Source organism: Eucalyptus grandis, chromosome 7 (genome assembly GCF_016545825.1).
Source record: "Eucalyptus grandis isolate ANBG69807.140 chromosome 7, ASM1654582v1, whole genome shotgun sequence".
Lineage (NCBI taxonomy): Eukaryota > Viridiplantae > Streptophyta > Magnoliopsida > Myrtales > Myrtaceae > Eucalyptus > Eucalyptus grandis.
This window is the reverse complement of record NC_052618.1, coordinates 9,530,262-9,556,232: the sequence shown is the minus strand read 5'-3', so window position 1 is coordinate 9,556,232 and position 25,971 is coordinate 9,530,262. Positions and strand designations below refer to the sequence as shown.

Sequence of the window (25,971 nt, the reverse complement as noted above, 5' to 3'; positions counted from 1 at the left end):
CGTGATATTCTAGGACTTCAACCTACCAAATGGGCAAGATTGGAAATCGGGTCTATATGAATCCAAGTCATCAATTAAGTCATTTTAAATGAGTCGATATTTCATCAACACATATCCGATTCAATTCGATTGGGTTATCCCATTTTTTTGGCCTATTTTTTCCATCGATCAATAAACTACTCTAGCTTTTTGGGAAGTAAAGAATCGACGCAACAAAAACATACAATATCTTGTACTTTGTTCACGATGGCATGATATTCTTCTTTAAATATTAGAGTAAATATATTCGAAACTGTCGACACTTGAATTTAGTCGAAAAATTAAGCACACATTTTTCTATAAAAAAAAATGATCATGAAAACAACGAATGTAAGTAAAAAAGAACAAACGAAAAAGAGTAAAAAAAGATAAAAATAAAAAACAAATAGAAAAGGCCAAGTTGGTCCAACTGGCATGGCCCACAAGAGCAACCCATTGATTTGATCTGCGGCCCAGACCCACCAGCCCCATTACTCCCACCTTTCAACCTTTTCCCCTAGCCTGGCCTGGCCTTCTTTGCCTCGATGCTAAGCTTGGAGTAGATAGAAATTCCAAGTCACGTTCGTTGTCTTCGGCTAGCAATGTCTCTACCAGAAGACCTTTAGGGGTGTCGGATGCAAATCATTGCCGCCGCTGCTCGTTTCCATGAATTCAAGCTCCAGCTGATGTCATTCCAGTTGCTTCCTTCTTATTCGGTCGGTTTGCTATTTTTAGATGATGTTGTTAGTATCAAAATGGCACGTCAATGATTATTGTTCTTTGTGGAAGGTTTTAGTCGACTCAATCCCTCTGATGTAGTGAGCTACGCAAGCGGAATTATCGAAAGCAATCGCAACCGCATCTCCTTGGCTTCTGCCGTCGCAGTCCCGCTTCTGGCTTTTGGTGATGAGGAGTGTCTCGGCACGACGACGCAGCAAATGTCTGACGACGAAGCAGTCAAGTGAAAGGCGAGGGAAAAAAAAAAGAACATAACAAAGATCAAGAGAGATGAGTCTAAAACAAATCGACACCAATAATGAAGCTTAATTGGAGAAGAGACGACCTGGTGAGTTGATGGCGAGGAGGGCGCGAGCTCGAGATGACAACTCAGCGACTTTCCAGAAAGCGAGCACAGCCTCACTATTATAGCATTGATTCTAACGGCCACCAACAGGACAGAATAACGGATGGATTCCTTCAATCATTTCATTGAGCACTTCGTGAGCAGTATCTGTACATTCATTAGACGCGATGACGACTCTTGGGCTTGGACTAGAGCAAGAAGTTGAAGAGCTCAATCGGTGGAGAGAAGATTCGTAAGCGATGGTTGGAGTCAACTGAGACGGGGCGTCCTTTTTCCATGCGATTCGAATCTACCGCAAACTTCCACCGATCACTGAAGCGAAAGAACGAATCGCAGGAACGCCTCGTGGTCAGAACATCATGCGATTGGAACTGCAACCAGACGACACTGGAACCGCAACCGAAGTCATGAACAGTGGAATCGACGTCGATTCACCTCCGGCGAACCTCGAATCAACGACAATGAACTTTGGATTCCAGGATCGAGCTTCGTTTCTTCTGCGTGTGTGTTGTGTGCCTTCCTTCGTGCATCTGCCGTGATTGGAGCCGGCGGCCAACGGTGAAGCTAGGGAGGACGGTAAAGGCTATGGACGCGAAGCAGAATCGAGAACTTCCTCGTCAAATGACGAAAGTGCCCTGATTTAAAACGACGAAAATGTCCCTTTGGTTGTTGCTGTCATAACTGAATTCAAGAGAGAAGGGAAAATTGGTGGTGGGCCCAAGGGAATAAAAAATTCTATTACACTAGCTGTCGCGTCTTCTTTTTATTGTTTCATTGTTGGTACAGTTCAAGTGTCAATAATCCCGACCTATAAGAACCCCTTGCAAGATGAACACTTCTGTGTGAAGGACCACGATGCGTTCGGCCTGAGCCGATCCTTTCATTTCTATTTTACGTTGACCTATATCTTCAAATCAATTGATTCGGGATTTGTAAAGGGATTCCCAAAGAGCGTTGAAGAAGCTGCAAAGCAAGTAAGTTTTAGCTGCTAATACCGTGTTAGTAGATTTGCAAGTGGCTGTTACATATGCATAACTCGAAAAGTTTTGTCACGTTAGAAAGTCACTCTATTTTCTTATGCACAATCATTAGTGTTTTTGAATATAGATTGAAGCCCACAATGATAATGTTGTTTCTGTTGGAAAATAATCCAAAGAAAACACAAACTATTTGTTGCAATCAGAACATGAAGTTGGAGGTGAGGTATGGATATCCGAATCTCCTTAAGGCAATTAGTTCTAGCCAAAGGTGCTCCGCAGATTCACAAACTATGCCTCCCAAGATACAATACCTCGAACTTGTTTGGATTAGGACTATGTAAACAGGACTCAATCGAACTGTTCAATTGAACCAGCACACTCAGAAAATTCAGAAGAGTAGAAAAGAGTATCAGAGTCTTTTTGAAATCGAGTCGGAAAAACCAAAAACCATAATGAAGCTCTATGCTCCCATCTATTTATAGAGATTTTTAGTTCATGTACAGAAGAGATACATGAATTAAATAGACGCATGTATCCACGAAATTCATGAATCAAGAGATACATGAATTCAAGAGATTCACGAATCCAGAGATACGTGAATGAGATTCGTGAACTCAATAAATACATAAACTAAAAGATACATGGATCTAGGAAATTCATGAATTCAATAGATACGTGAACGGAAAAGTTTAAGAAATTCATGAATCCAAAAAAGATACGTGAATAGAAAAGACGTATCTTAATTTATTGGCATTCGTTGATCCATTAACTATAATTATAACCATAATTATAACAATCCCCCACATTAATGGATCAACAAAATATTTTTGACTCGATGGAATCTGAGCATACCTGTTGAAATACACTACATCAAGATAGGTAGCTTTCGCTTTGAACCTTCTTTAGTGAAAGCCTATCGGACTTACTTAACTAGTCGATGGACTAAGCCTTGAATCGCCAGTTGTTTGTGTAAGCCTAGACAATAAACCTCACACTGAGTATTTCCAATTCAAGATTGGTTCTCGGTTGTGTTCGTTCTTTCGGCCCCGAACCTCTCGGGATTCATGCGTGCTTTAGAAAATCTAGCCTTTAAAGATTTTCATAGAGTCGGCTAGCTCCACGCATATATGTGCATTCCTATTAAAGATATCATACCTTATCTTACTTGGATGTTATATTCCAAGTTATAGGAATCATTAAACGCATATCGTACCCTTAATAACGCTGTAAGAAAGCATTGTTGCATCATAGGAATGGGAGACAGTGCTTACACTAGAGTTTCCAAAATTTTCGTTGTCCTATTGAACCTAGACCATGGGAACTCCAATCGCATAGGTTATGTTTCCACCGGAATCTCTTTATTGGGTTAAGGCTCTTAAACCCATTCCCTCGATGCGCAGTTTATCTCGCTCTTTTGACAAACCTTTTGTCAGCGGATCCACAATATTTTCCTTTGACTTTACAAAGTCTAAAGAAATTATTCCATTTGAGAGCAACTGCCTTACGGTGTTATGTCTATGACGAATATGTCTAGACTTACCATTATAAATCACATTATGCGCCCTTGCAATTGCTGCTTGATTGTCACAGTGTATGCAAATTGCAGGCATAGGTTTTAGCCACATTGGAACATCTTCTAAAAAATGTCGAAGCCATTCTGCTTCTTCAGCAGCTTTATCCAAAGTAACAAACTTTGATTCCATTGTAGAGCGTGTTATTAGAGTTTGTTTAGAGGATTTCCATGACACTACAGCACCTCCTAGCGTGAACACATATCCACTAGTCGATTTCGATTCATCAGAATCTGAAATCCAGTTGGCATCACAATAACTTTTCAAAACAGCTGGGTATTTGCCATATTGTAGAACATAGTCTTTTTTCCTTTTTCAAATATCCTAATACTCTCATCAAAGCATTCCAATGCTCGTGACCAGGGTTACTAGTATATCTACTCAGTTTGCTTACTGAGTACGCAATATCAGGTCTAGTGCAATTCATGATATACATGATGCCGATTACTTGAGAGTATTCTAGCTGTCTAACACTATTTCCAATGTTCTTTCTTAAAATTAGGTGTGGAAGAAAAGGATTGTTTGCATCTTTAATGCCGAATCCTTTAAATCTCTCAAATACCTTTTCAATGTAATGAGATTGTGTTAAACCTAAGCCATCGAATTCCTTAGAATTTTGATGCGAGTATAACATCTGCAACACCTAAATCTTTCATCTCAAAGTTCTTCTTGAGAATGTTCTTGGTGATTTTGATGACCTCAATGTTATCTCCAAAAATTAATAAGTCATCAACATATAGACAAATAAGTACATATCCAACTGAAGTGGATTTAGTGTACACACATTTGTCACACTCATTGATTCTATACCCATTTTGAATCATTACTCGATCAAATTTCTCATGCCATTGCTTAGGAGCTTGTTTAAGTCCATACAATGATTTGACAAGTCTACACACTTTGTGTTCTTGTCCTTTGACCTTGAACCCTTCAGGTTGTTCCATATAAATCTCCTCGTCGAGATCACCATTTAAGAATGCAGTTTTCACATCCATTTGATGTATTTGCAAATTGTATAGCGAAGCTATAGCAATCAACATCCTTACCGATGTTATTCTTGTGACAGGTGAATAAGTATCAAAGTAGTCAAGACCCTCTTTTTGTCTAAACCCTTTGGCTACAAGCCGAGCTTTGTACTTATCAATGGAACCATCAGCTTTAGTTTTTTCTTGAAAATCCATTTACATCCAATTGGTTTATTTCCAGGTGGAAGATCAACCAATTCCCAAGTATGGTTACTTAGGATAGAATGGATTTCATTGTCAACTTCTTTCGAAAGGGGCATCTGGAGATGACATTGCCTCTTTATATGTTTGGGGCTCACCTTCTAACATGTATGTTAGAAAATCAGGTCCGAAAGATTTTTCGATTCGAGACCTTTTACTCCTTCGAAGTTCGGCTTCTTTGGCCACAACTTCATCATTCTCAGATTTTGATTCTCTAAGCCTTTTTTGAAAAAGTTCTCCTTGATTTCTTTTTGCAGGATATATATCCTCAAAAAATTCAGCATCCCTTGATTCTAGGATTTTATTGACATGAATTTCCGCATTTTCAGATTTATGAACCAAAAATCTATATGCGCTACTATTTTGAGCATAACCGATGAATATGCAATCCACCGTTTAGGTCTCAACCGAGTTTGTTTCGGAGGAGGAATCGCCACCTTGGCCAAGCACCCCCACACTTTTAGAAAATTGTAGGATGGCAACTTTCCATTCCATAACTCGTATGGAGTTTTACCTGTCTTTTTGTGGGGTATTTTATTAAGAATATAATTTGCAGTTAAAACTGCCTCCCCCCACAAGTTCTGAGATAAACTTGAACTCAAAAGCATGGCGTTAGCCATCTCTTTTAGTGTCATGTTCAATCGTTCAGCAATTCCATTTTGTTGTGGAGTATAAGGTGCGGTCGTTTGGAGAATTATTCCAAAACTAGCACAAAACTCTTTCAAATTGATTGAACTGTATTCTCCTCCTCTATTAGACCTAAGCACTTTGATTCGTTTATCAAGTTGGTTTTCAACTTCATTTTTATACTTGACAAACATGCTCATAGTCTCATCTTTGCTAGTTAGTAAATAGACATAGCAAAATCTAGTACACTCATCCACAAATGTGATGAAGTACTTCTTTCCACCTCTACTTTCTACAAATTTTAAATCACATAGATCACTATGGATTAATTGTAGAGGTTCACTTGTTCTTTCAATGGATTTGAAAGATTTCTTGGCAAACTTGGCCTTAACACAAGTCTCACACTTGTAACGGGCATCCAACTCAAATCTTGGAATTAACCCCAAGTTTGCTATTCTCTTCATTGTACCATAGTTTACATGTCCTAATCTACCATGCCATAGATAAGGAGACACAATAGTGTAAACTGAAGACTTTTCTTTATTAATAGTCTTTGGGTACACATACTTTGAGTTTACATCAATGACAGCCACATTGGCCTTAAACAGGTCATTACACAAGTACCATTTCCCCACATACATCCCTCCTTTTGAAAGTACAAACTTGTCGATTCAAATACAACTTTGAAACCCTTCTTGACAAGTATAAGGCCAGAAATTAGATTTTTCCGAATATCTGGTACATGCACATTCAGCAGGCCGACCTCCTTGCCGGATGTAAACTTCGGGATCACCTTTCCTCTTCCGGCGATCTTTGCTGATGCGAGTTAGCCATATAAAGCTTCTCATCTTCTTCAGCCTTCTCATAAGATGAGAACATGTGTTTATCTGCATAGATGTGATTTGTGGCACCTGTGTCTAGCCACCAGCCATTAGTGTTCAACACAAGAGATGCTTCAGACATTACCACAGCAGACAGTCTCTCAATATTGTCATGCTCTGTCAAATTCAGTTGCTGGACTGCACCTTCGTTCTTGCCTTTTTTCGGGTGCTTCTTGTAATCCTTAGCACAATGGCCAAGCTTGTTGCATATAAAACACGTCCCTTGGAATTTCTGGAACTGCTCCTTTTGCTTGCCTTTTCCTTGAAAAGACATCTTCCTTTTTCTATCTTGCTTGGATTTGGAAGATTCCACAATGTTGGCCTTTGGCTCAGAAGAAGGGTTTGCACTCCTTCTATTGTCCTCCTCGATTTTGAGGCGCAGAATGAGATCTTCAAGGCTCATCTCCTTCCGTTTGTGCTTCAAATAATTTTTGAAGTCTGACCAGCCCGGAGGTAGTTTCTCAATCATGGCTGCCACTTGGAATGATTCACTAAGTATCATTCCCTCACCGAGATGTCACTCGAATTAATTGCAATTCTTGAACCCGACTCATGACAGACTTAGAATCCACCATCTTGTAGTCCAAGAATTTGGCAACCACAAATTTCTTGGTGCCAAAAGCATCCTCGTTTTGTATTTTTCTCTAAGGACTCCCATAATCGTTTAGCAGATTCAATATTACAATAAACATTATAAAGAGAATTCACTAAACAGTTAAGGATATAATTTCGGCATAAGAAGTCCCCATGCTTCCAAGCCTCCAATGCACCGAGCGTCGTGACATCTTGCTCGTTTGGACTAATTATCGGGCACACCTCCGATAAATATTTCGTCAGATTGAGCATGGTCAAATAGAAGTACATCTTATGCCGCCACTGTTTAAAGCCCACTCCGGTAAATTTCTCCGGTTTCTCATTAGTTGTAACGGAGGTGTTGCCATCACGGTAGGCAAGGTTCGTTGAACCATCCCTCCGAAATAGAGCCAAAAGCCATTTGGCCTACACATTTTGAAAAACAGTCCCGGGCATACCGGTCGTATGACTTGTACCCGCACCACCAAAATTGGTGTTAGCCCAAGGGCCCGTAGCATTGGCTGCTACAAATTCAGACCCTAAGGGTTGAACATCTTCCATAGCAACAGCCGAATCGACCATAGGAACGTCTCCAGAAACATTCGGGACATTGAAGGGCACTTGGTTATTTCCAGCCATCTCAATAATCTGACAAGAACAACAAACAGTGAGTGAGATAATTGCCTTAAGATTGTTGGAAAATAATCCAAAGAAAACACAAACTATTTGTTGCAATCAGAACATGAAGTTGGAGGTGAGGTACGGATATCCGAATCTCCTTAAGGCAATTAGTTCCAACCAAAGGTGCTCCGCAGATTCACGAACTATGCCTCCCAAGATACAACACCTCGAACCCGCTTGGATTAGCACTATGCAAACAAGACTCAATCGAACCGTTCAATTGAACCAGCACACTCAGAAAATTCAGAAGAGTAGAAAAGTGTATCAGAGCCTTTTTGAAATCGAGTCGGAAAAACCAAAAACCATAATGAAGCTCTATGCTCCCATCTATTTATAGAGATTTTTAGTTCATGTACAGAAGAGATACATGAATTAAATAGACGCATGTATCCACGAAATTCATGAATCAAGAGATACATGAATTCAAGAGATTCACGAATCCAGAGATACGTGAATTCAAGAGATTCGTGAACTCAATAAATACATAAACTAAAAGATACATGGATCTAGGAAATTCATGAATTCAATAGATACGTGAACGGAAAAGTTTAAGAAATTCATGAATCCAAAAGAGATACGTGAATAGAAAAGACGTGTCTTAATTTATTGGCATTCGTTGATCCATTAACCATAATTATAACCATAATTATAACAATTTCTTTCAATCTCTTCATGCTTGTAGAATCTTATATGCGGAAAGAACTTGAAAGTAGACAAGAGCATTCACACGGTGTATGTGAAAGCGATTAGATTGGCATAACACTTCATCTACATTGAAAACCAATATTTTCTTGGTTCTTCCTACCATTGGGCATCATACAAAAATGCAGGCATAAGACGCACATTTCTATTCATTCTGACTAACTTGAGTTTAGTGAACAATAGCACCCCTAGTAAAGAGTATTCAGACTTTGCTTCCTCTGGGGATTGTGTATTAGCTAATAATAGCTAGGACTCACTGTATAAGACATTAAAATTGACTTCTGATTCAATATGTTATATTTATGAGATCAAACCTTTTTAAATTTAGAATTTTTCCTCCATTTTCTAGTTTTGTCGGCCTATCTAATTTCTTGAGTTCAAGTTTTGATGGCAACCAATGCTTGATTTGGTTTTGACAAGCAAGTGCAAACAATCTAGTGCCGATGGAGCTGGCATTGAAAATCGCAAGTAAGATTAGTGAAAACAAGTGCTTCTGTGTGTATATATAGTGATACCGATGTGGCCGGAGGGTGTCCCTACTAGTGCTGCAGTGCAAGAAATTCTCTTCAGGCAGGTTAGATCAAGGATAGACTCTTTCATCTTGCAAAAAAATAGCGATCACACATGCATTTCGATAACGGTATATCAATAAATATAATGTCCTAGCAAATTGAAACTAAACAATACGATGAACAGAGTTAAGCAGAAAAGGAAGTTATCCAAGCAGAACAAACCAAGCTACTTAAAGGCAAAAATTTGAGACCCGCCCCTGTTTAGGTCATTTTAGCATTTTTTTTTCTCCAAAGATAAACATTCACTACTCTCATATTTGTGTATTGATAATGTGGATAGGGACAAACCATGACGATGATGTACAAAATTATAGCCCAGGCTCCCGAAAAACCCGGGTTGTCACACAAGTACCATCCGTCAGATTACTTGCACTTATATTGTCTTGGCAAGCGGGAGCCCTTGACCTCTACACAGTCTTCATCCTAAGCAATGAATCAACAATCCGAAAATAATGCCTTGGTATATGTCTATACTCTTTTCATGGATTCCTCCTTTGACTTATTTGTTAAAAAGCAAAACATAAATAGTTATTAAGAGCTATGGTTTTTGAATGAGTGGTAGAAAGATTTCTACTTCGAAGCATGCTGTCGTTTCTATCCATTCAGGCTTCGGTTCAAAAGTTTCGCAGGTTCATGATATATGTGCATGCCAAAGGGATGATAGTAGATGATTAGTATGTGATCATGGGATCGGCAAATATCAACCAAAGATCTCTAGATGGCTCAAGAGAGACAACGAAATTGCGATGGGGGCTTATCAGCCGCATCACACTTGGGCTGGGAAAAAGAGGCATCTGCATGGCCAAGTTAGTACATCGGATTAGCCTCTTATCTAAATGGAGGTACTAGGTAGACACCCTTGCGAGGGTAGCGACATATATCAAAACCTTAAGCTTGTGACTAATAATGTTAACTTATGCTGCGCAGGTTTATGGTTATAGGATGTCGCTTTGGGCGGAGCACTTGGGAGATTTAGAGGACAGCTTTAGGGAACCTTAAAGCACTGAATGCGTGAAGAGGGTGAACAAAATAGCTAAACGGAATTGGAAAGCTTATGTGGATGAGGACCAACATAATCCCAAGGAAATGAGAGGCCACCTGATGCAGTATCCCATCCATGTGAGCAGAGACGGTAAAGTTGGTCCTTTGGTCGGTTTCGAAACGTTTCCCGATGTGGGTGGCAAAATCCTTGGATCACCCACCCCTATTCCCGATGCTCTCACGACATAATTGACTATGTAAAATTAGTGGCATTCGATTCTGAGAGTGTGCAAATGCAATGATATATAACAAATTTTCCAAGTGATTTTGGGTTAAATCGCAGTGTTTTGAGCAGCTGAAATTGAGAAATATGAGTAGAATGAGCATTCATGAGTAGGACAAAGTTGTGATTCATATGGATACTCTCTACTAATTAAAGCAAGTTGTAGAAAGGACACACGATGTCATTGTCGTATAACATGCTTTGGATGAGTTGATGTTATCGTGTGGACATTAAGATAAATTCATATGGTTCATCAAGTTCTTCTTGGCTAAGTGTTTTCCATTTGAGATTTATAGCATAAACTTCTCAGAGGGAAAAGATTCAACTTTTTAAGATTAGGGGACCTCCAATAAGCAAGGTCCTAAAAAATAATTACTATCATCAACAGAGAGACCTGCTGCAAGGAGATAGATGGAGCCCTGCACCTCCATTGCAGAATAGTTTATAGGAGAGACAATCAGAACTAGGGACCTACTCCTGGTGGAACATATGGGCAGGGTCCTATGGATTTCAAGGGCAGGTTGGTGGAACATATGGGCAGGGTCCTATGGATTTCAAGGGTAGGTTACTGGTAGTGCTGTTGACATGCTTTTGCGAATTCTATGGGGGAGGAGGAAACCGTATCTTTGAAACATCATTATGAACAGTAGTGACCAGTGAACACTTCGAGAAAAAGGACATCATGAATGAGTAGGTTGCAATGTGTACTAGTAGAGGGTTTGCCCTGGAATCGCAAGAATTATGGAATTATGCTTCAATTAACATTAAAGTCCTCTAAGTTATTTATCAGGCCAAGACTACCATGGAAATATCAAGCACACATCTTATCAATTTAATCATGCACATGCATATCACTCATCCACGGGAAATAAAGAAGGCAACCAAACTAAGACAAAATCTGTCTAATTCATGCGTATTCCACAAATTCCGGCACATGTTCAAAATTGTAACAGAGCATAAAAACCACAAATTGTGATCTTTTGATGACTAATTGACATGAATTGAAGCCATATCTTCCTATAAGTGCATATGAGTCTACTTGATCAAAATGACATCAATCCAAGACCAAATTAGTGCCAAATTTAAACAAAACAATCATGGTCAGCATGCAATACTTCACTCTAGCATATTCAAGTTTGGAGATGAACCCAATTCTCGCTAAATGGTATGAGATTCACCCTATTACTTTTCTAGCATGAACATATATGATTCCATAACCAAACTTGCCTCAAGCAGGAATCAAAAGCACACCCAATCAATGATATCAAGACAGGGTCAGCATACACAGATCAATTTCTAGTAAAATTTCATTCATTCATGACATAATTTCTTTCCCAAGCGAACATGAAATTCACCATAACACAAATCTTATATCACTGCACATGCTTACTTGAGTGGAAATCAAGTACCAATCGACATCAACTCAGGGCCGCAACAGTGGCTAATCAACAAGTATCGACAAGGTTCCAACAGATTCCAAACAAGTTGGAAATTGAATACTTGTGGTTTTGTTTTTTGTTTTTATTTTTTTATTTTTTTTTATGAACAAACAAAACTCAAATATGCTTATATGACCAGAATCGATCAACAATCTAGTAATCAAGGGAATTCTCGGTCAAGAACTGAATAAAAATACACATCGACTTACTTTGGGAATTTCATCAAACAAGTTGCATACATTAATTTCGGCCGACGAGCACTGCTTCTAATCATTAATACAACCCTTCAATCATAGTCGATTTGCACATAGATAGTAACAATAGGAACGGAAAACAAAGCATATATGGTTTAGTTGAATAGAGAACAATTAGCTATAGCAATTGAGATTGGATATGAGTAAAGAAATAACAGAAGCAACATCAAGGGATGGAATCATCGAAGTAGGCAGTCGTGACCAAAGTTCGAGCACTCCAGCATTACAGAACTTCTTGGCGTTAGCGGAACAGGTGGCACTCGGGAAGCGGTGACGACCAGCAACGAAGGGAGTGAAAAGGATTCAATTGAAATCACCGAGAGAGTCGACTCATGGATGCTCAAAAATCACCAATAGAGATACATGTAAACCATATCACCCTGAGCGTAAAAGGGAATCGATGATGGTTAGTCGAAGAGAGTAAGGAAGAGAACTAGAGAGAGATAAAGGAAGAGAGAGGGCCACGTGATGTTGAGTGCATGTGGGTGCCACTGAGAATTGTGTCTTAGCTAATGCAAACTGATTTTCGATTCAAAGGAATAGAAAGCCAAACCAAAGCAATGAAATATTGAAGGAATACATCAGGTGATTGCAGGCTAAGTTCTCGTTGTTCCACTTCGTGTTCTCTCCAGTCACCGCAGGCTTGGTCCAACTCTTCTCCACAGCTTTCTATACTATAGAGTTCCAAGGATGGGAAGTCCTTAGGGCACGAGAATTTCTGAGAGTATTTCTCATGTAAGAAGCCCCTGAAATTCGGTAACTTGAAAAGTCTAAGAACAGTTAACTTGGAGAAGGTCACTGTCGTGCCGGTCCCTTCTTCCCCTTTTTCATGACCAGCAATTAGTTTCATATCTTCACATGACTCCACCACCAGCTCTTGGATTTGCCCGAGAATTTTCGCCGTGAAGGTAGTGAAAAGCATTTCCAAATGAGGGCACCTCCTGGCCTCTACATCTATCAAGTTTGGGAACGGGACATTTGGGAGACCTTCGGACTGCCAAATGTGCTTTATGTTTTTGAGATCACGCAAAATCAGCTTCCTCAATTCACCACCCTCTATATCCATCCCATGTCCTTCGTATATGATCTCAATCAAATGGCATGACATCACTACAAGATTCTTGAGACAACGTTGGAGCACCTTCCACATTTGGGGTGGGGCAATATGTTGGAGGTTGTCACAGTTCCTCAATTCAAGAGATTCCAACTTCTGAAAGGAATCGGTGGGAATTTGTTTGTTCCATAGCTCTTCGCACAAAAGGCCATCAATATTTAGACTTGTTATATTAGGAATTGTAACCTGCATGAGGATAATGTGAGAAAGGAGGAAAAGTAGGACAAAGTTCATTACATTGTTCGTTCTAATACATGATAATATGAAAGGACCTATAGTCAAACAACGATTCCAAGGGGAGAGAGTTTGAAATTCTGACTTCTTTTAGATGGTGCAATGTCCCTATGATTGTCAAAGGGAAGACGCTGAGTAGCTCAAAGCAATTTTCAAGATAAAGGTGGCTAATTTGCAGAAAGAACTTCTAGGCAGTTCCATCTTGCCATATCCTTTTGAAGGATCCTACTAAATGAAGCCATAAAATTTCCAAGCTTGGTAAACTAACCTACTCATGAGAGTTATACGTTGGATCATAGGTATGAAACATTTGACAATTTGGCCTAATCTTAACAATCTATTTGATGCGATGGAAGAATGAATTTTTAACTAATGGCCTTACTATGACAAATGTAATTTTAAATAATGAACATATTCTAACTAATAAAACCAAATAAAATTCTTCAAAGAGATTTTATTACACTCCCCAACAAAGCGTGTGCCTATGGCTAGTAGGGGTGTAATCTCAAGATAAGGGATTTGTACCTTTCGATCAAAGAAGGAATCGGAGTTAGCATCTTGTGAATCTGAAGTAGTGGTCACTGGCTCTTTCTTTCCACAAGGATATGAGAAGAATTTCTTCATGGGACATTGCCTTATAGATAGACACTCCAATTGTGGGAACTCTATAATATCATATGTTGCTTCATTTCTTCCTTCATCCACAATCACCGCCTTCATATTTGGACAGCTCAACACTTTAATTTCTCTAATTTCTCTGAAACATATAGCCACAGACACCGGAAAGAGAAATGATAGCCCCGTTTCATTGACAAAAAGCTTCCTCAGGTTTCGAAGTATTGATATTCCTTGTAATTTTACATCCCATATCCACATGTGCCGCAGGTTTGGTAACCACATTAATGTCAACTCAATTAGCCGAGAGAGAATCTTGACATCTCTAGTGACTTTTAGCTCCTCCAACTCAAAAACTACTTCTGCTAATGGAGCGCTGTCAATGCGCAATGATTGCAAATTCGGCAGCTTCAATATCCAATCTGATTTCAGAATACTCTTCGACGTGGATTTAGACATTTTTATCATTAGATATGTTAGATTGTTGTATTTTAACGAAGGTTGACTATAGAGTATCTCTTCTAGGCCAAGGAGTCCAACCATTATCGGGGATTCTAGGTGAGGCAATGAAACCTGACATGGCACCACAATGAAGCTCATTAAAGGTGAGTCTGTTACGAGTAAAGCTATTTTCACGAGAAAATAAGTGGAAATCTAGGGCTAAAAAAAAAAAAGGAAAGAATTTCTCCCGTGAAAAGCGAAATCATTTTCATGAGGAAATCATCACCGCTATCATGCTGTCAATGCAGCTCAACTGAACAGTGATGTTGGCAACTTGGCATGACATGTTGGTATCAGTTGCAAATTGCATGTTAGGTGGGACATGGATTATGGGGACTTTCTTTGTTACGTGGCTCCATATATTTATTGAATCTCTGGACGACGCTTTCTTCATTTAGAAATTACTGAATTTTATTTATTCATTCAAGATTCACTCTCCCTTTCATTCATTCAGCACACTATTTTTCATCTCATTAAGAATGTTAAAGAAGTAACAAATTAGTCACAGAAGAAACCCAAGTTAGCAGTGCAATTATCTAATGTTGAATTTTTATTTTTTGAAAAATTAAAAAAATCAGTCCTGGAAAGAGGCTTCCCTTTAACTATAATATGGTCTGTGTTCTATTTGAGAGGACTTTTTATTTGTAAATCAAAACCTGAATCAAATTGTACAAATAGTCAAAAGTTAAATGCAATATGTACCGACGTTGAGTGAACACCAATATCATCTCATCCTAACAGGATAAATTGACAAGAGGGAAAAAATTTAAAAAAAAAAAATTTACCTGAATTGATGTATCACAAAAGCCTGTCATCTTCGGTAAGTTATCCAATACCATACGACGTACATTAGGCAACTCAACTTTGTTATTGGTAGAAACTATATCTTCTCCTGCATGATGTGTGACAATGGATTGCATTGAGTCACAATCCGACACTTCAATCTCTTCCAACTGTACAAGTCTTTGCACATATGAAAGACACCACAGGTATTTCAATTTGTTGCACTGTTTGACCCTCACGGCTTTCAATTTGTTGAAGCTCTCTGGCATCTTTGGTAAGTTATCCAATACCATACGGCGTACATTAGGCAACTCAACTTTGTTATCGGTAGAAACTATATCTTCTCCCGCATGATGTGTGACAATGGATTGCATTGAGTCACAATCCGACACTTCGATCTCTTCCAACTGTACAAGTCTTTGCACATCTGAAAGACACCACAAGTATTTCAATTTGTTGCACTGTTTGACCCTCACGGCTTTCAATTTGTTGAAGCTCTCTGGCGCGATGGGGCCATGGCATATCTTCTCCAAATTAATAAGATCTTCAAGGAAAAAAGACTCTAACTTTCCAAAAGCAGTGAGAGGGAGGTCTTTGGATGAATCGGCAATGTACTTGATTGAGGGGCTGTTTTCAATGCCAAGATACTTCACTTCTTGGAATCCTTGGGTGCACAATTCGCGAGGGCTCTCTTTGAACTCACTCCACTTGCATAAATATAAGTGTTGAGTCTTCTGCAGATTTTTCTTAACCCATTTTCTTTGAAGAATACTATCGCACCCTTCCAAATTGAGCTTCATGGTTGTCAAACCTTCATAATCCCTCCACCTAGCATCTCCTATCTGGATCCAAAATTTGTCCAGGTTCTCCAATGGTAGGTCACCAGCCTCCAAGAGTATGATGGGATCAGGAATCGATATTTTTAGAGATGCTAGATTTGTCAGGCTCTTCAACTCAACAAGCCTAGCATTACATGATTTTGATGATTTTCCATGCTTACCCATCCACTGATCAAAGCTTCTATACATATGTAACTCTTCCAAGTTGATTAAGCCTTTTAATGTTCCAAGCTCGATTATCTGAAGCTCAGAGCAGCAGCTCAGATTCAACGATCTCAGATTTGTCAGTTTCCCGATTTCTTTAGGCAACCTAGAAATTTTAGACTCTGTGATGCTGAGAATCTGCAATGCTTTGAGCTTGCCAAGATTTGCCACATCCTCCACATGGCAATTTATGCTTAATGACTGGAGATTCCCGAGGAATTCCATCGAGGAAGGTAAACTTTTGATACACATGGAACCAAGACAGAGGACTCGAAGCTCCCCCATGTATGTGAAATCCATTATACTGCAATCTCCCATATCATATTGTTCTGACAACATAAGTATCTTCACGTGGCGAAACCGACCCAGCATTAGTTCAGCAAGCCTATCGCTGCCAACATTAACTAGGCATGCCCAACATTTCTCAAGCTTTTCTTTTGGCCATGAGCCATAATCGTTGTTGATAATTAAGGAATCCTGACCACTAAATGCATTTGAGACGACCACCTCGCTGTAAAGATCATGTATGGTTACATCGTTCTTGTCATCGCCACCATCCAGCAACAAACAAACAGAACGGAGTTCATCAAGCATAGTATTCAATCCATCTCTTGAATCTTGTATCGTCCTTCCAAATTCCTTAAACAAGCCTAAACCCATGCCTAAAACCAGCAAGATTTCGACGCAAATAGTCCCGCCAATAAGACCACAGAGCAAGAATAAAATCTTGGTGTCCTCACTCTTCAAATGGCCGTAACTCAACTTCACTATACTTTCCATTTTTGACCGGTCTATTTTTTTCAAAGCGATTCTCCATGCGGCCACATCCCGATCTTTCAAGCTACACGCGACGGAGATAATCAGAAGAGGCAAACCTGCAAGCTTCTTGACGACTTTAGGTGCTATTGCTTTCAATTCCTCATCGTCTTTGAGCCTGTCACCGACCGTCTTCTCAAATAGCCCGAATGCTTCTTTGTCCTTTAAACCTTCAAGATGAAAGATGGGAGTGTCACACTTCATTTGCTCCAGAACATCTTTAAATCTCGATGTTAGCAGCAACTTGCATCCCCTGCTCTCATCTCCCGAAGGAATTCCAACCTCCTTCAGATCAAATTCTTTCCATAGATCATCCAATATTATGAGAACCTTCTCATTCGGATCCTTTTGCAATCTCTGAAACAAAAGATCTCTTCTTCCCTGTTGGCTCTGCTTGTCCTTCAGATTCAGATTCAAGTCGTCAGCGATTTGGTATTGGATATCATTCAAGTCCGGAGTCTGTGAGACTCTTGCTTTGACGATCATGTTGAACGGTCTCCCCTCTTTCCTGAGCTTCTTGTTGACTTCCTCCAACAGCGTAGTCTTCCCCACGCCACCAGGCCCGTAGACCCCAATCACTTTGTGCTCCTCGTCATACAGAGCATTCATTATGTCCTCTAAGATGGAAGCTCGAGAATCGAAGGTAGTGTCGCCTCGATCACCGGCCGAGGAAATCACATTGGAAGTACCATCAACGAGCCCTGGAGGAGGATCGTCGTAGACCTCCCCGGATGGCTTCCGATCAATGAGTCCCTGGATGCATTCGGCTTTCCTCCTCGCCTCCCTGCCGAGACGATATCGCACCTTCAGGTTGGGAAGCCACCCATAGAAGCAAGTTTCATTAGCTCTTCGGTAGTCATCCAGAGCACGGCGCGCCTCCTCGGCGTGCTTGTCCACATCTTCCACCCATTTATTGACATAGGCTCCGATAGGCTTCACGTTGTTTTGAGCATAATCGATGGACTTCTGAACCTCTTGCCTCGCGTTGCCCAACTCCGCAACTTTGGCCTCAAGTTCGCGGACGTGGCTGTCGTAGGATATCACATAGCCGCAAAGACGATCGACCGGAGCCACCAGGCACCCCGCCACTGTGGAAGCCGCACACAGAACGACTTCCGCCATTTTCCCCCTTTCTGGATTCTTTCTGGTTTTCTTCCCTTCTCTGTGGAGAAACGAGAGTTAAGAACGTATATATGCCGAGGGAGGCGGAACAATATCCGCCATTTTCCCCAATCGAATTACTTCCACCGAAATACTTGAAGACAAAAGCCAACAACAGAAAAATCAGACGAGTGCCGACTATTCTTTTCTACGAAATACTTCCCCATCATCTCCAATATTACTAACCATTCGTTTTTCTGCTAATCTCCCCGGTTTCCCGGAAACTTCCAACCATTCGTTTCGCCTCGGACTGAAACTCAGTGCTAGCCTAGACAAACCAACCTCCCAAAAATTACAACACCGGACACTCACGGGCAAAATTGCCGACTCGATAGCCAAGCTCGTGCAATCACCCACCAACAAAAGAAACTAAAACTAGAGAGAGAGAGAGAGAGAGAGAGAGAGAGAGAGAGAGAGAGAGAGAGGCAATAACAGCAAAGAAAAAGAAAAGAAAAGAAGAGTACAAAAATCAGGGAAAGAATCAACTCACTGGTACGAGCCGCGAACGTAGCAGAATCGAAGCCGAATCGGAGAGAGCTGGAACTTCTTGTCGCTTGAAGTCTGCGACTTACAGCAAGAACATTCCTGGCCGTCTTGCGCAAGGAAACCACACCGGAGCAGGGCGGAGAAGGAACACAACGACGCAGGCCAAAGAAGCAACGAGCTTTGGGGCAGAGACCGAAGATGACCCGGCGCCAGAGCAAGGCGGAGGAGCAACGTCCTTTGGCCAGAGAGCGAGTTCTCACCCAAAATTTTGAAGTGAGAAGGAAAGAAATAACGAGAGACAAAGCTCTTTTAATGCATGCAGGCCAACTCCATTAGAGAGGAGAGAGAAAAAAGCGGCAGCAGATCTATTAGGCCCTGCATGGTTGGCACTTATTTCTGTTCCCAGGAACAGAAATTTCTGTTCTTTTGTTCCTGGGAACAAAAAAGGAACAGAAACGCGTTTGTGTGCGTTTCTGTTCCTTTTTTGTTCTTTTGTTCTGAACACAAAAGAAACAGAAACAAAACAAAAAAACTTGTTTGCTTGTTTTTTTTTTTTCTTGTTTCTGGAACACAAATCGAAACACTTTTTTTCTTTTTCTTTTTCTCTTATTTTTTGTTCTTCTTTCTTTTTGGCCGGCCTCGCTTCAGCCACGGCGAGGCTCGCCGGCCCCGGCGAGGCCGCCGCTCGGATCCCCCGGCGCGGCCTCGCCCGGCGGCCGGCGAGCCTCGGCCTCGCCCACCGCCCAGCGACGCCGACTGGGCGGTGGCTCGGCGAGGCCGAGGCTCGCCGGCCGCCGGGGCGAGGTCGGCCTCGTCGGATCTGGGCGAGCTCGAGCTCACCCAGCCATGGCGAGGCCGACCTCGCGCCGGCCTGGGCGAGCTTGAGCTCGCCCGGCCATGGCGAGGCCGACCTCGCGCCGGCCCGGGGCGAGCTCGGCCTCGCCCAGATCCCAGTGAGGCCGAGCTCGCCCGGCGGCCGGCGAGCCTCGGCTCGCGGGGTCCGGCGAGGCCGCGCCGCCCGCCATGGCCGGGCGAGCTCGGCTCGCCGGATCAAGGCGAGGCCGACCTCGCGCCGGCCAGGCGAGCTCGATCTCGCCCGGATCCGGCCTCGAGCTCGCCCAGTGGGCGAGGCCGAGCCGCCCGGCGGCCGGGCGAGCCTCGGCCTCGCCCGGCGGTGGCCCGGCGAGGCCGTGCCTCGCCCGCCGCCGGGCGAGCTCGGCCCTCGCCGGCGGTCGCCGGCAAGGCCTTGGCGGCGGCCGCCAAAAGAAGAAAAAAAATGAAAAAGAAAAAAGAAAAAAAGGAAAAATAAGAAAAAAATAGAAAAAATAAAAGAAATAAAAAAATTATCCAAATTTACCAAACATGTTTGTTTATTTTTTATTAGAACAAGTTTACAAACGCGTATTTTGTTCAAAATTGTTAAGTAAATACTTTTTTCTATTTCTGTTCCTGAAACAATTTTTTAAACGAAACGTTACAAACGCGCCCTTAATGACCGTAAATTTTTAAGCAGAAAAGGGAAAATAATATACTTTGTGCAGAAAAACCAGTGAGCCGCTAGCGCATCGTCGAGCCACGCGTCACTGCCTCATTGGTCGGGGTATACGCTGGTTTGGCAGCGGGACCCCCAAATATTTTCTCCCATTTGATTATGCTTAATCGTTCAACACATCTGACCTCAGCTCCAGAAATCAGCAGCACTGCAGCAGCGATGCACAAATCTCCGCTTGGGACCGAGCTAATGGTCCAGATTCCGATTCAGATGATGCACCTCAATGGAGAACATCAATTTAACGGTTCGAAAAAAATCCAGTCCACCGTTTCTTTTTGGACTAAAATTGCCTTCGGACCCCACCGCGGGTAGAATGCGAGAATTATCCAGCTGTCTATGACTATCATTGTCCATCAATCATTTCATACGTGCTCAGCTCCAGCTATCAACAGCGGCGAGGCCCCAATCTCTATGAGTCCAGAATCCGATTCAGATGCTGCACTCCAATTTCAGTCGCTTCATGAGCTCTTTTAAGTATCAGCTTTAATAAAGTTGCACAACAATAGAGCCCGCTGAGTGCAATAAGGCTTTCTAATGTTGTATTATGTAGAGACCATCAATTTTGACCAAAATGCTTTTCTCATCCCTTCTTCTTCATAAAAGTTTTTATCATTTTCATACAAAAGCATCTTACAGTGCTTGTGTAATTGTATTGTCATAGCATGTAGAAGTTTGCAATGCCCTAGCTATACAAGGTTAATTTTGAAAAAAGGTCACCACATATGACGCTTATTTAAGTATCATAAATTTATTTTTCTGATCATTTAAATATTTTAAAACCTCTAAAAAATATTCACTTGAGCATTATAACCTTTTCAAAAACATTGCCCAATAGTGTTAGCATCATGACACTTGTGATGATGGGAGTTGTAGTCTTTAAATGAGCAATTGAAGGCCATGACACTTAAATGAAATTTTTTAAGTCATGACACCCACTTAATTGACAAAAAATTATGATACTTAAGTAACCGTTCTATAAAAGGAATGGGGCTCAGCTCCCAAATTTAGACCGTTAAGTTGCCAAAACCAACATTCAAATAGAAATTGAGATGATATTATCAAATGTGGCAACTAGCCCTTTTCAAAAAAATGTAATATAAAAGATAAATTTATCACTAATATATTAATAAAAACCGTTTGTCTTCAGTAATTATCCGATGTGTATAAAATCAAGGGACCGCCGCATTTGATGGAGATTCACGAGATGCTCAAAGAGACCTAGGCACTCCGTTAATATCTAAGAAACACCAATCTATTAATCTTGTGAATGTGCATAGGCTTTGAGGTACATACACAACTCCATTGAGAGAAATTGAAGGTCCATGAAAGTCGCCTTTTCATTTTTCTTTTGTATAGAAATTGCTAATTATGCTCATCATTTATTTCTCAAAACCTCACTTGAATAGTTCTAAAGAAGACCTGATTCTATTGATTTATCATACCTCGTTAGCAATTTAATGACCCTCTTTCCTGTTCTCTGTAAAATCCAAATCCTTGGGAGTCTCTCTCCTTCCCTAATATGTACTGACCACACGGCACACGCCTCCACGATCATTGCTCCCTGCTCTCTCTCTCTCTCTCTCTCTCTCTAAAACGGAGGAGGACAAAGCAAAGTGATGTTAAGAATTTAACTGGGGTGTCATGTCAACCTCGTGATGCAGATGGACAGTATGACTTTATACATTGTGGATCGTGTTGCAATTATTAAAGTTCATGCTTTTTGAACTCCACGCCCAAGGACCCCACTCCACCATACTATCCTCTCTCTCTATCAATTTAAACGTTGTCCCACTAGCTTCGACTTAATTTGTGCAAAGCCATATATGATTAAACGTTTGGTCCCAAATTCGTACAAATCGTTTTATGGACAAGACCGACAAATATTCTAAAGAAACCAACCTCTTAATTGGGTCAATCATCCTCACCAAAAAAAAAAAAAAAAACACATCCAATCGATCACCCAAAACAAAAACTGCTTTATACAACAAAAATTGCTTTAAACAACGGGAAAACATATTTATAAATATGACAAAAAAATTTAAATAACCCGATATAATTAAATAATCATCATGCATGTAAAGTTATTTTAGTCTCATAGTAGGATTTGTTATTCTATGGACCTAAGTAAATTTCTAGTTAAAAATGTATATATTCCATGTGTAGCCATGATATTCAATTTCTATATGGAAAAACAGATAATATAAGATAAAAAATTACAAGATATTGATCAACGAAAGAAATGAAAAGAACATCTGTCTCCTATGTAAAACATCTGCATGCACCATTGCTGAGGATAAATACGTTGCCTTGTTCATCCACTCTTTTTCTTTGTGTAAACCATCTATATCTCGTCTTTACTTCATTTTTTAATGTAGAGTGCAAAACATAATCTAAGTTGAGAAGCTTGCTGATATTATTGACATTTTGTTGAGTAATATCTACTAATGCAAGTATAGCTAAGTCTATACATATTATTATTATTAATGAGGATATCGACCCTTGTGGGAGAAGTCTTACATTTTGAGTTTTCCATCAAAGGAAAGATGTTGTTTACGGATGAGGAGCCACTCCAAATGTTTGCTACCTTGATTTTTCTTTTGAAAGCAAGACCCGTATGTATAGAATCGAATGAAGCCATTCCGTAGAATGAAGCGGGTTTCAGGAATTGGGTGAAAAGAAGTGAGGAAAATAAAAGATTCAAGGAATACGAAGAGAATGGTAGAGAAAGATTTTCCTGTGGGGGCCCGCAACATATTTTCCTTCGGAAAGTGTGGAGAAAATAGCGGGAAACGCAAAATGGAGCTCTTTCTTTTCCTCAAATGACGAGCTCAGTGGGCCCATAACATGTTGCATTTTCTGGACTCTTTGGTCATTTGGAGATTCGACGGGGGCGCATGTCTGAATTATGGTGAAGGACAGAAGACAGTGAGAACACAAATTGAATCGGGAGACGGGAAATGTCGATAGATGTCTGAATAAGATTGGTCGAGGCTCATAAAACGTTAACGAAGCTGTCACTCACAATTTTTGATAGTGACTGCCAGATGGGAAAATTTACAGATGTCCGAATTGATGGATTGACGTTCCGAAATTATCTGCGAAGCTGTCGGCAACACTTTCGGTGAAAGACAGAAGACTGTGAAGGATGGGAAATAAAGTGCACACGAGATGGGAAATGTGAATGATTGTTCCAAAGGGATGGGCTGAAGCTCCAAAAATATCTATGAAGCTGCCGGCAACATTTTTTTTTAATGGAGGATCCTCCACTCTCAGAAAATGGTACATGAACTCGAATGGATTTTAATTAGGATAGCCAACGGGCCGTGCCAGTTGGGACGGTGCTCTCTCTCTCTAAAACGCAGAGGAGGAGGAAGATTGAACAAAGTGATGTTAAGAGTTAATGAGGATGGAGATGAAGTTGCTGCTTGGCCATCAGCAGTCGCTTGGCAATTATTAAAGTTTCATGTTATGTCAACCTAGTGGTGCCCATGGGCAGTACGGCTTCATGCACCTGAAGGCTACTCAGCCAGTCACCGAGGGACCCAACTCCACCGAATTGTCCACCGAATTGTCCGTCTTTCTTTTACTTAGATGCTCGTCTGTCTTTCTTTTACTTAGATGCTCGGTACGACAATTGACATGTGAAAAGTACAGGAAAATGTTCAGCCCCTTACATCAATTCTCGAGAAGATAGGCATTGCGTCTCTAATAGCACCCAGTTTATTTGACAAAACGTAATGAAGATAAGATCCACAAGAGTCGCGCTCAGTTTCCCCATCAATCTTAATATCTAAGCTGATTATGCTACGACCATCAAATCATAAATTCTTCCAAGCTGATGACCCGAAATTTTATTGTTAAATTTTAGTTGGTCATGCCTCATCATTTAAATATGTGAACTTTAATGGAAGTAATTTCTCATTCCCAATATCTTAATTTTATTTTCACGTGCAAAAAAAATGAATAATTTGATATTAAGGTTAGAATTTAAATAACTAATAGTTTATAGTATAGAAGAAATACTCACCAAACCTTCCCAAGAATAAAAGGAAAAGAAGGGAAGGGGGCTTAGCTCCCAAGTGTAGACTGTTAATCTGCCGAAATCAACTTCAAATAGAAATCGAGATGAAAAAGTCAAGTGTAGTAACTTGCCCATTTTCAAAAGATAATAATATAAAAAATAAATTTATCACATGTGTATCAAAAAAAATATATATATGTCTTTGATAATTATCCAATCTGTATGAAATGGAGGAAGTGCCACATTTGATGGAGATTTGTTGGATGCTTCGGCACTCCATTAATATTTAAAAGACAACAATTTGTCAATCTTGTGAACATGCATAGGCTTTGAGCTACATACACAACTCCATTGAGAGAAATTGAAGGTCCATGACAAACGCCTTTTCATTTTTTCAATAAAAATTACTAATTATACTCATCACTTATTTCTCAAAACCTCACTTTAAATATTTTTAAAGAAAACCCGACAATTGCATTGATTGACTACACCTCGTTAACAATTCAATGACCCTCTTTCCGATTCTCTATGAACTCCAAATCCTTGCATCTCTCTCCTTCCCTAACAAGTACAGATCACACACGTCCACAATCGTTCCTCTGATGCTACTACTGATATCTCTCTCTAAAATGCAGAGGAGGAGGAGGAGGGAGAAAGACTTAACAAAGCGAGGTTAAGAGTTTAAACGGCTTAAAGTTAAGTTGCTTTTTTGCCGTGGATCACGTTGCAATTATTGAAGGTTAGTGTTGTGTCTGCCTCGTGATGCATATAGACAGTACGACTTTATACATTGTGGATCGTGTTGCAATTATTAAAGTTTCTTGATTTTTTGTTGGAAGATATAGCTGAAGATTCGGAAGATATTTCGGGAATCCGATTTGATTATAATCATACACTAAATCAATTAGGGATTAGATTGAGATATTAGATTGATTTGTAGAATATTTCATTACCTTTTCTTCATGTACATCTTGTATTATAATTACTAAGTTTTGTACATTGAATACAACTGAAGAAACACAAAAGATTTCTCCCCAAACTTCTACGCTTCTTGCTTCTCTACGCATTCTTTCATTTTTCAACCTCGCGTCGGGCGACCCGACTCCACTGTACTCTCTCTCTCTCTCTCTCTCTTCTCAACGTTGTCCTGTCTAGCTTCGACTTAATATGTGCGTAGCCATATATGATTATATATTTGGTCCCAACTTTGTACAAATTGTTTTACGAATAACAACAATAAATATTCTGAAAAAGGCAACTTCTTAATTCTGGAAAAAAAAAACATATTCAGTTGATCACCCAAAACAAAAACTGCTTTAAACGATGGGAAAACATATTTAAAAATATGACCAAAAAATTTAAATAACCTGACATAATCAAATAATCATGATACACGTATAATTGTTTTAGTGTCACAATTGGAGTTGTTATTCTATCAACTATGGTGCTAACAAAAATCTCTAGTTAAAAAGGTACATAATCCATATGTAGCCATGACATTCAATTTCAATATTTAAAAACAGATAATACAAGATAGTTAATTGCAAGATATCGATCAACGGAAGAACTTAAAAGAACCTCTCGCTCCTCTGCAAAAAATCTATATGCACCATTGCTGAGGACAAAGACGTTGTCTTGTTCATCCACTTTTTTCTTTGCCCAAACCATTCACATCTCATCTTTACTTCATTCTTAGCATAGCTTGATGGACCAGAAAAAAACGACAGGCTATAATGCCGAGTGCAAAACATAATTTGAATTTAGAAGCTTACC

The 25,971-nt window shown here is 40.2% G+C and overlaps 1 protein-coding gene and 1 pseudogene across 1 annotated transcript; one reads left to right on the top strand and one right to left on the bottom strand.

The window, feature by feature from the left end:
- The window catches only part of LOC104454997, a 77,135-nt pseudogene extending 66,819 nt beyond the window's left edge, over positions 1–10,316 (top strand).
- A 2,061-nt stretch (positions 10,317–12,377) lies between these two features.
- LOC108960983 (disease resistance protein At4g27190-like) lies at positions 12,378–18,990 on the bottom strand. Its single transcript, XM_039317404.1, has 4 exons — positions 18,630–18,990; positions 15,122–18,140; positions 13,746–14,408; positions 12,378–13,172 (listed from the first exon to the last, which is right to left on the bottom strand). Exons 2-4 carry the CDS (start codon positions 18,098–18,100, stop codon positions 12,378–12,380), a joined length of 4,437 nt encoding a protein of 1,478 aa, XP_039173338.1. The 5' UTR covers positions 18,101–18,140; positions 18,630–18,990.
- Positions 18,991–25,971: the final 6,981 nt, after the last annotated feature.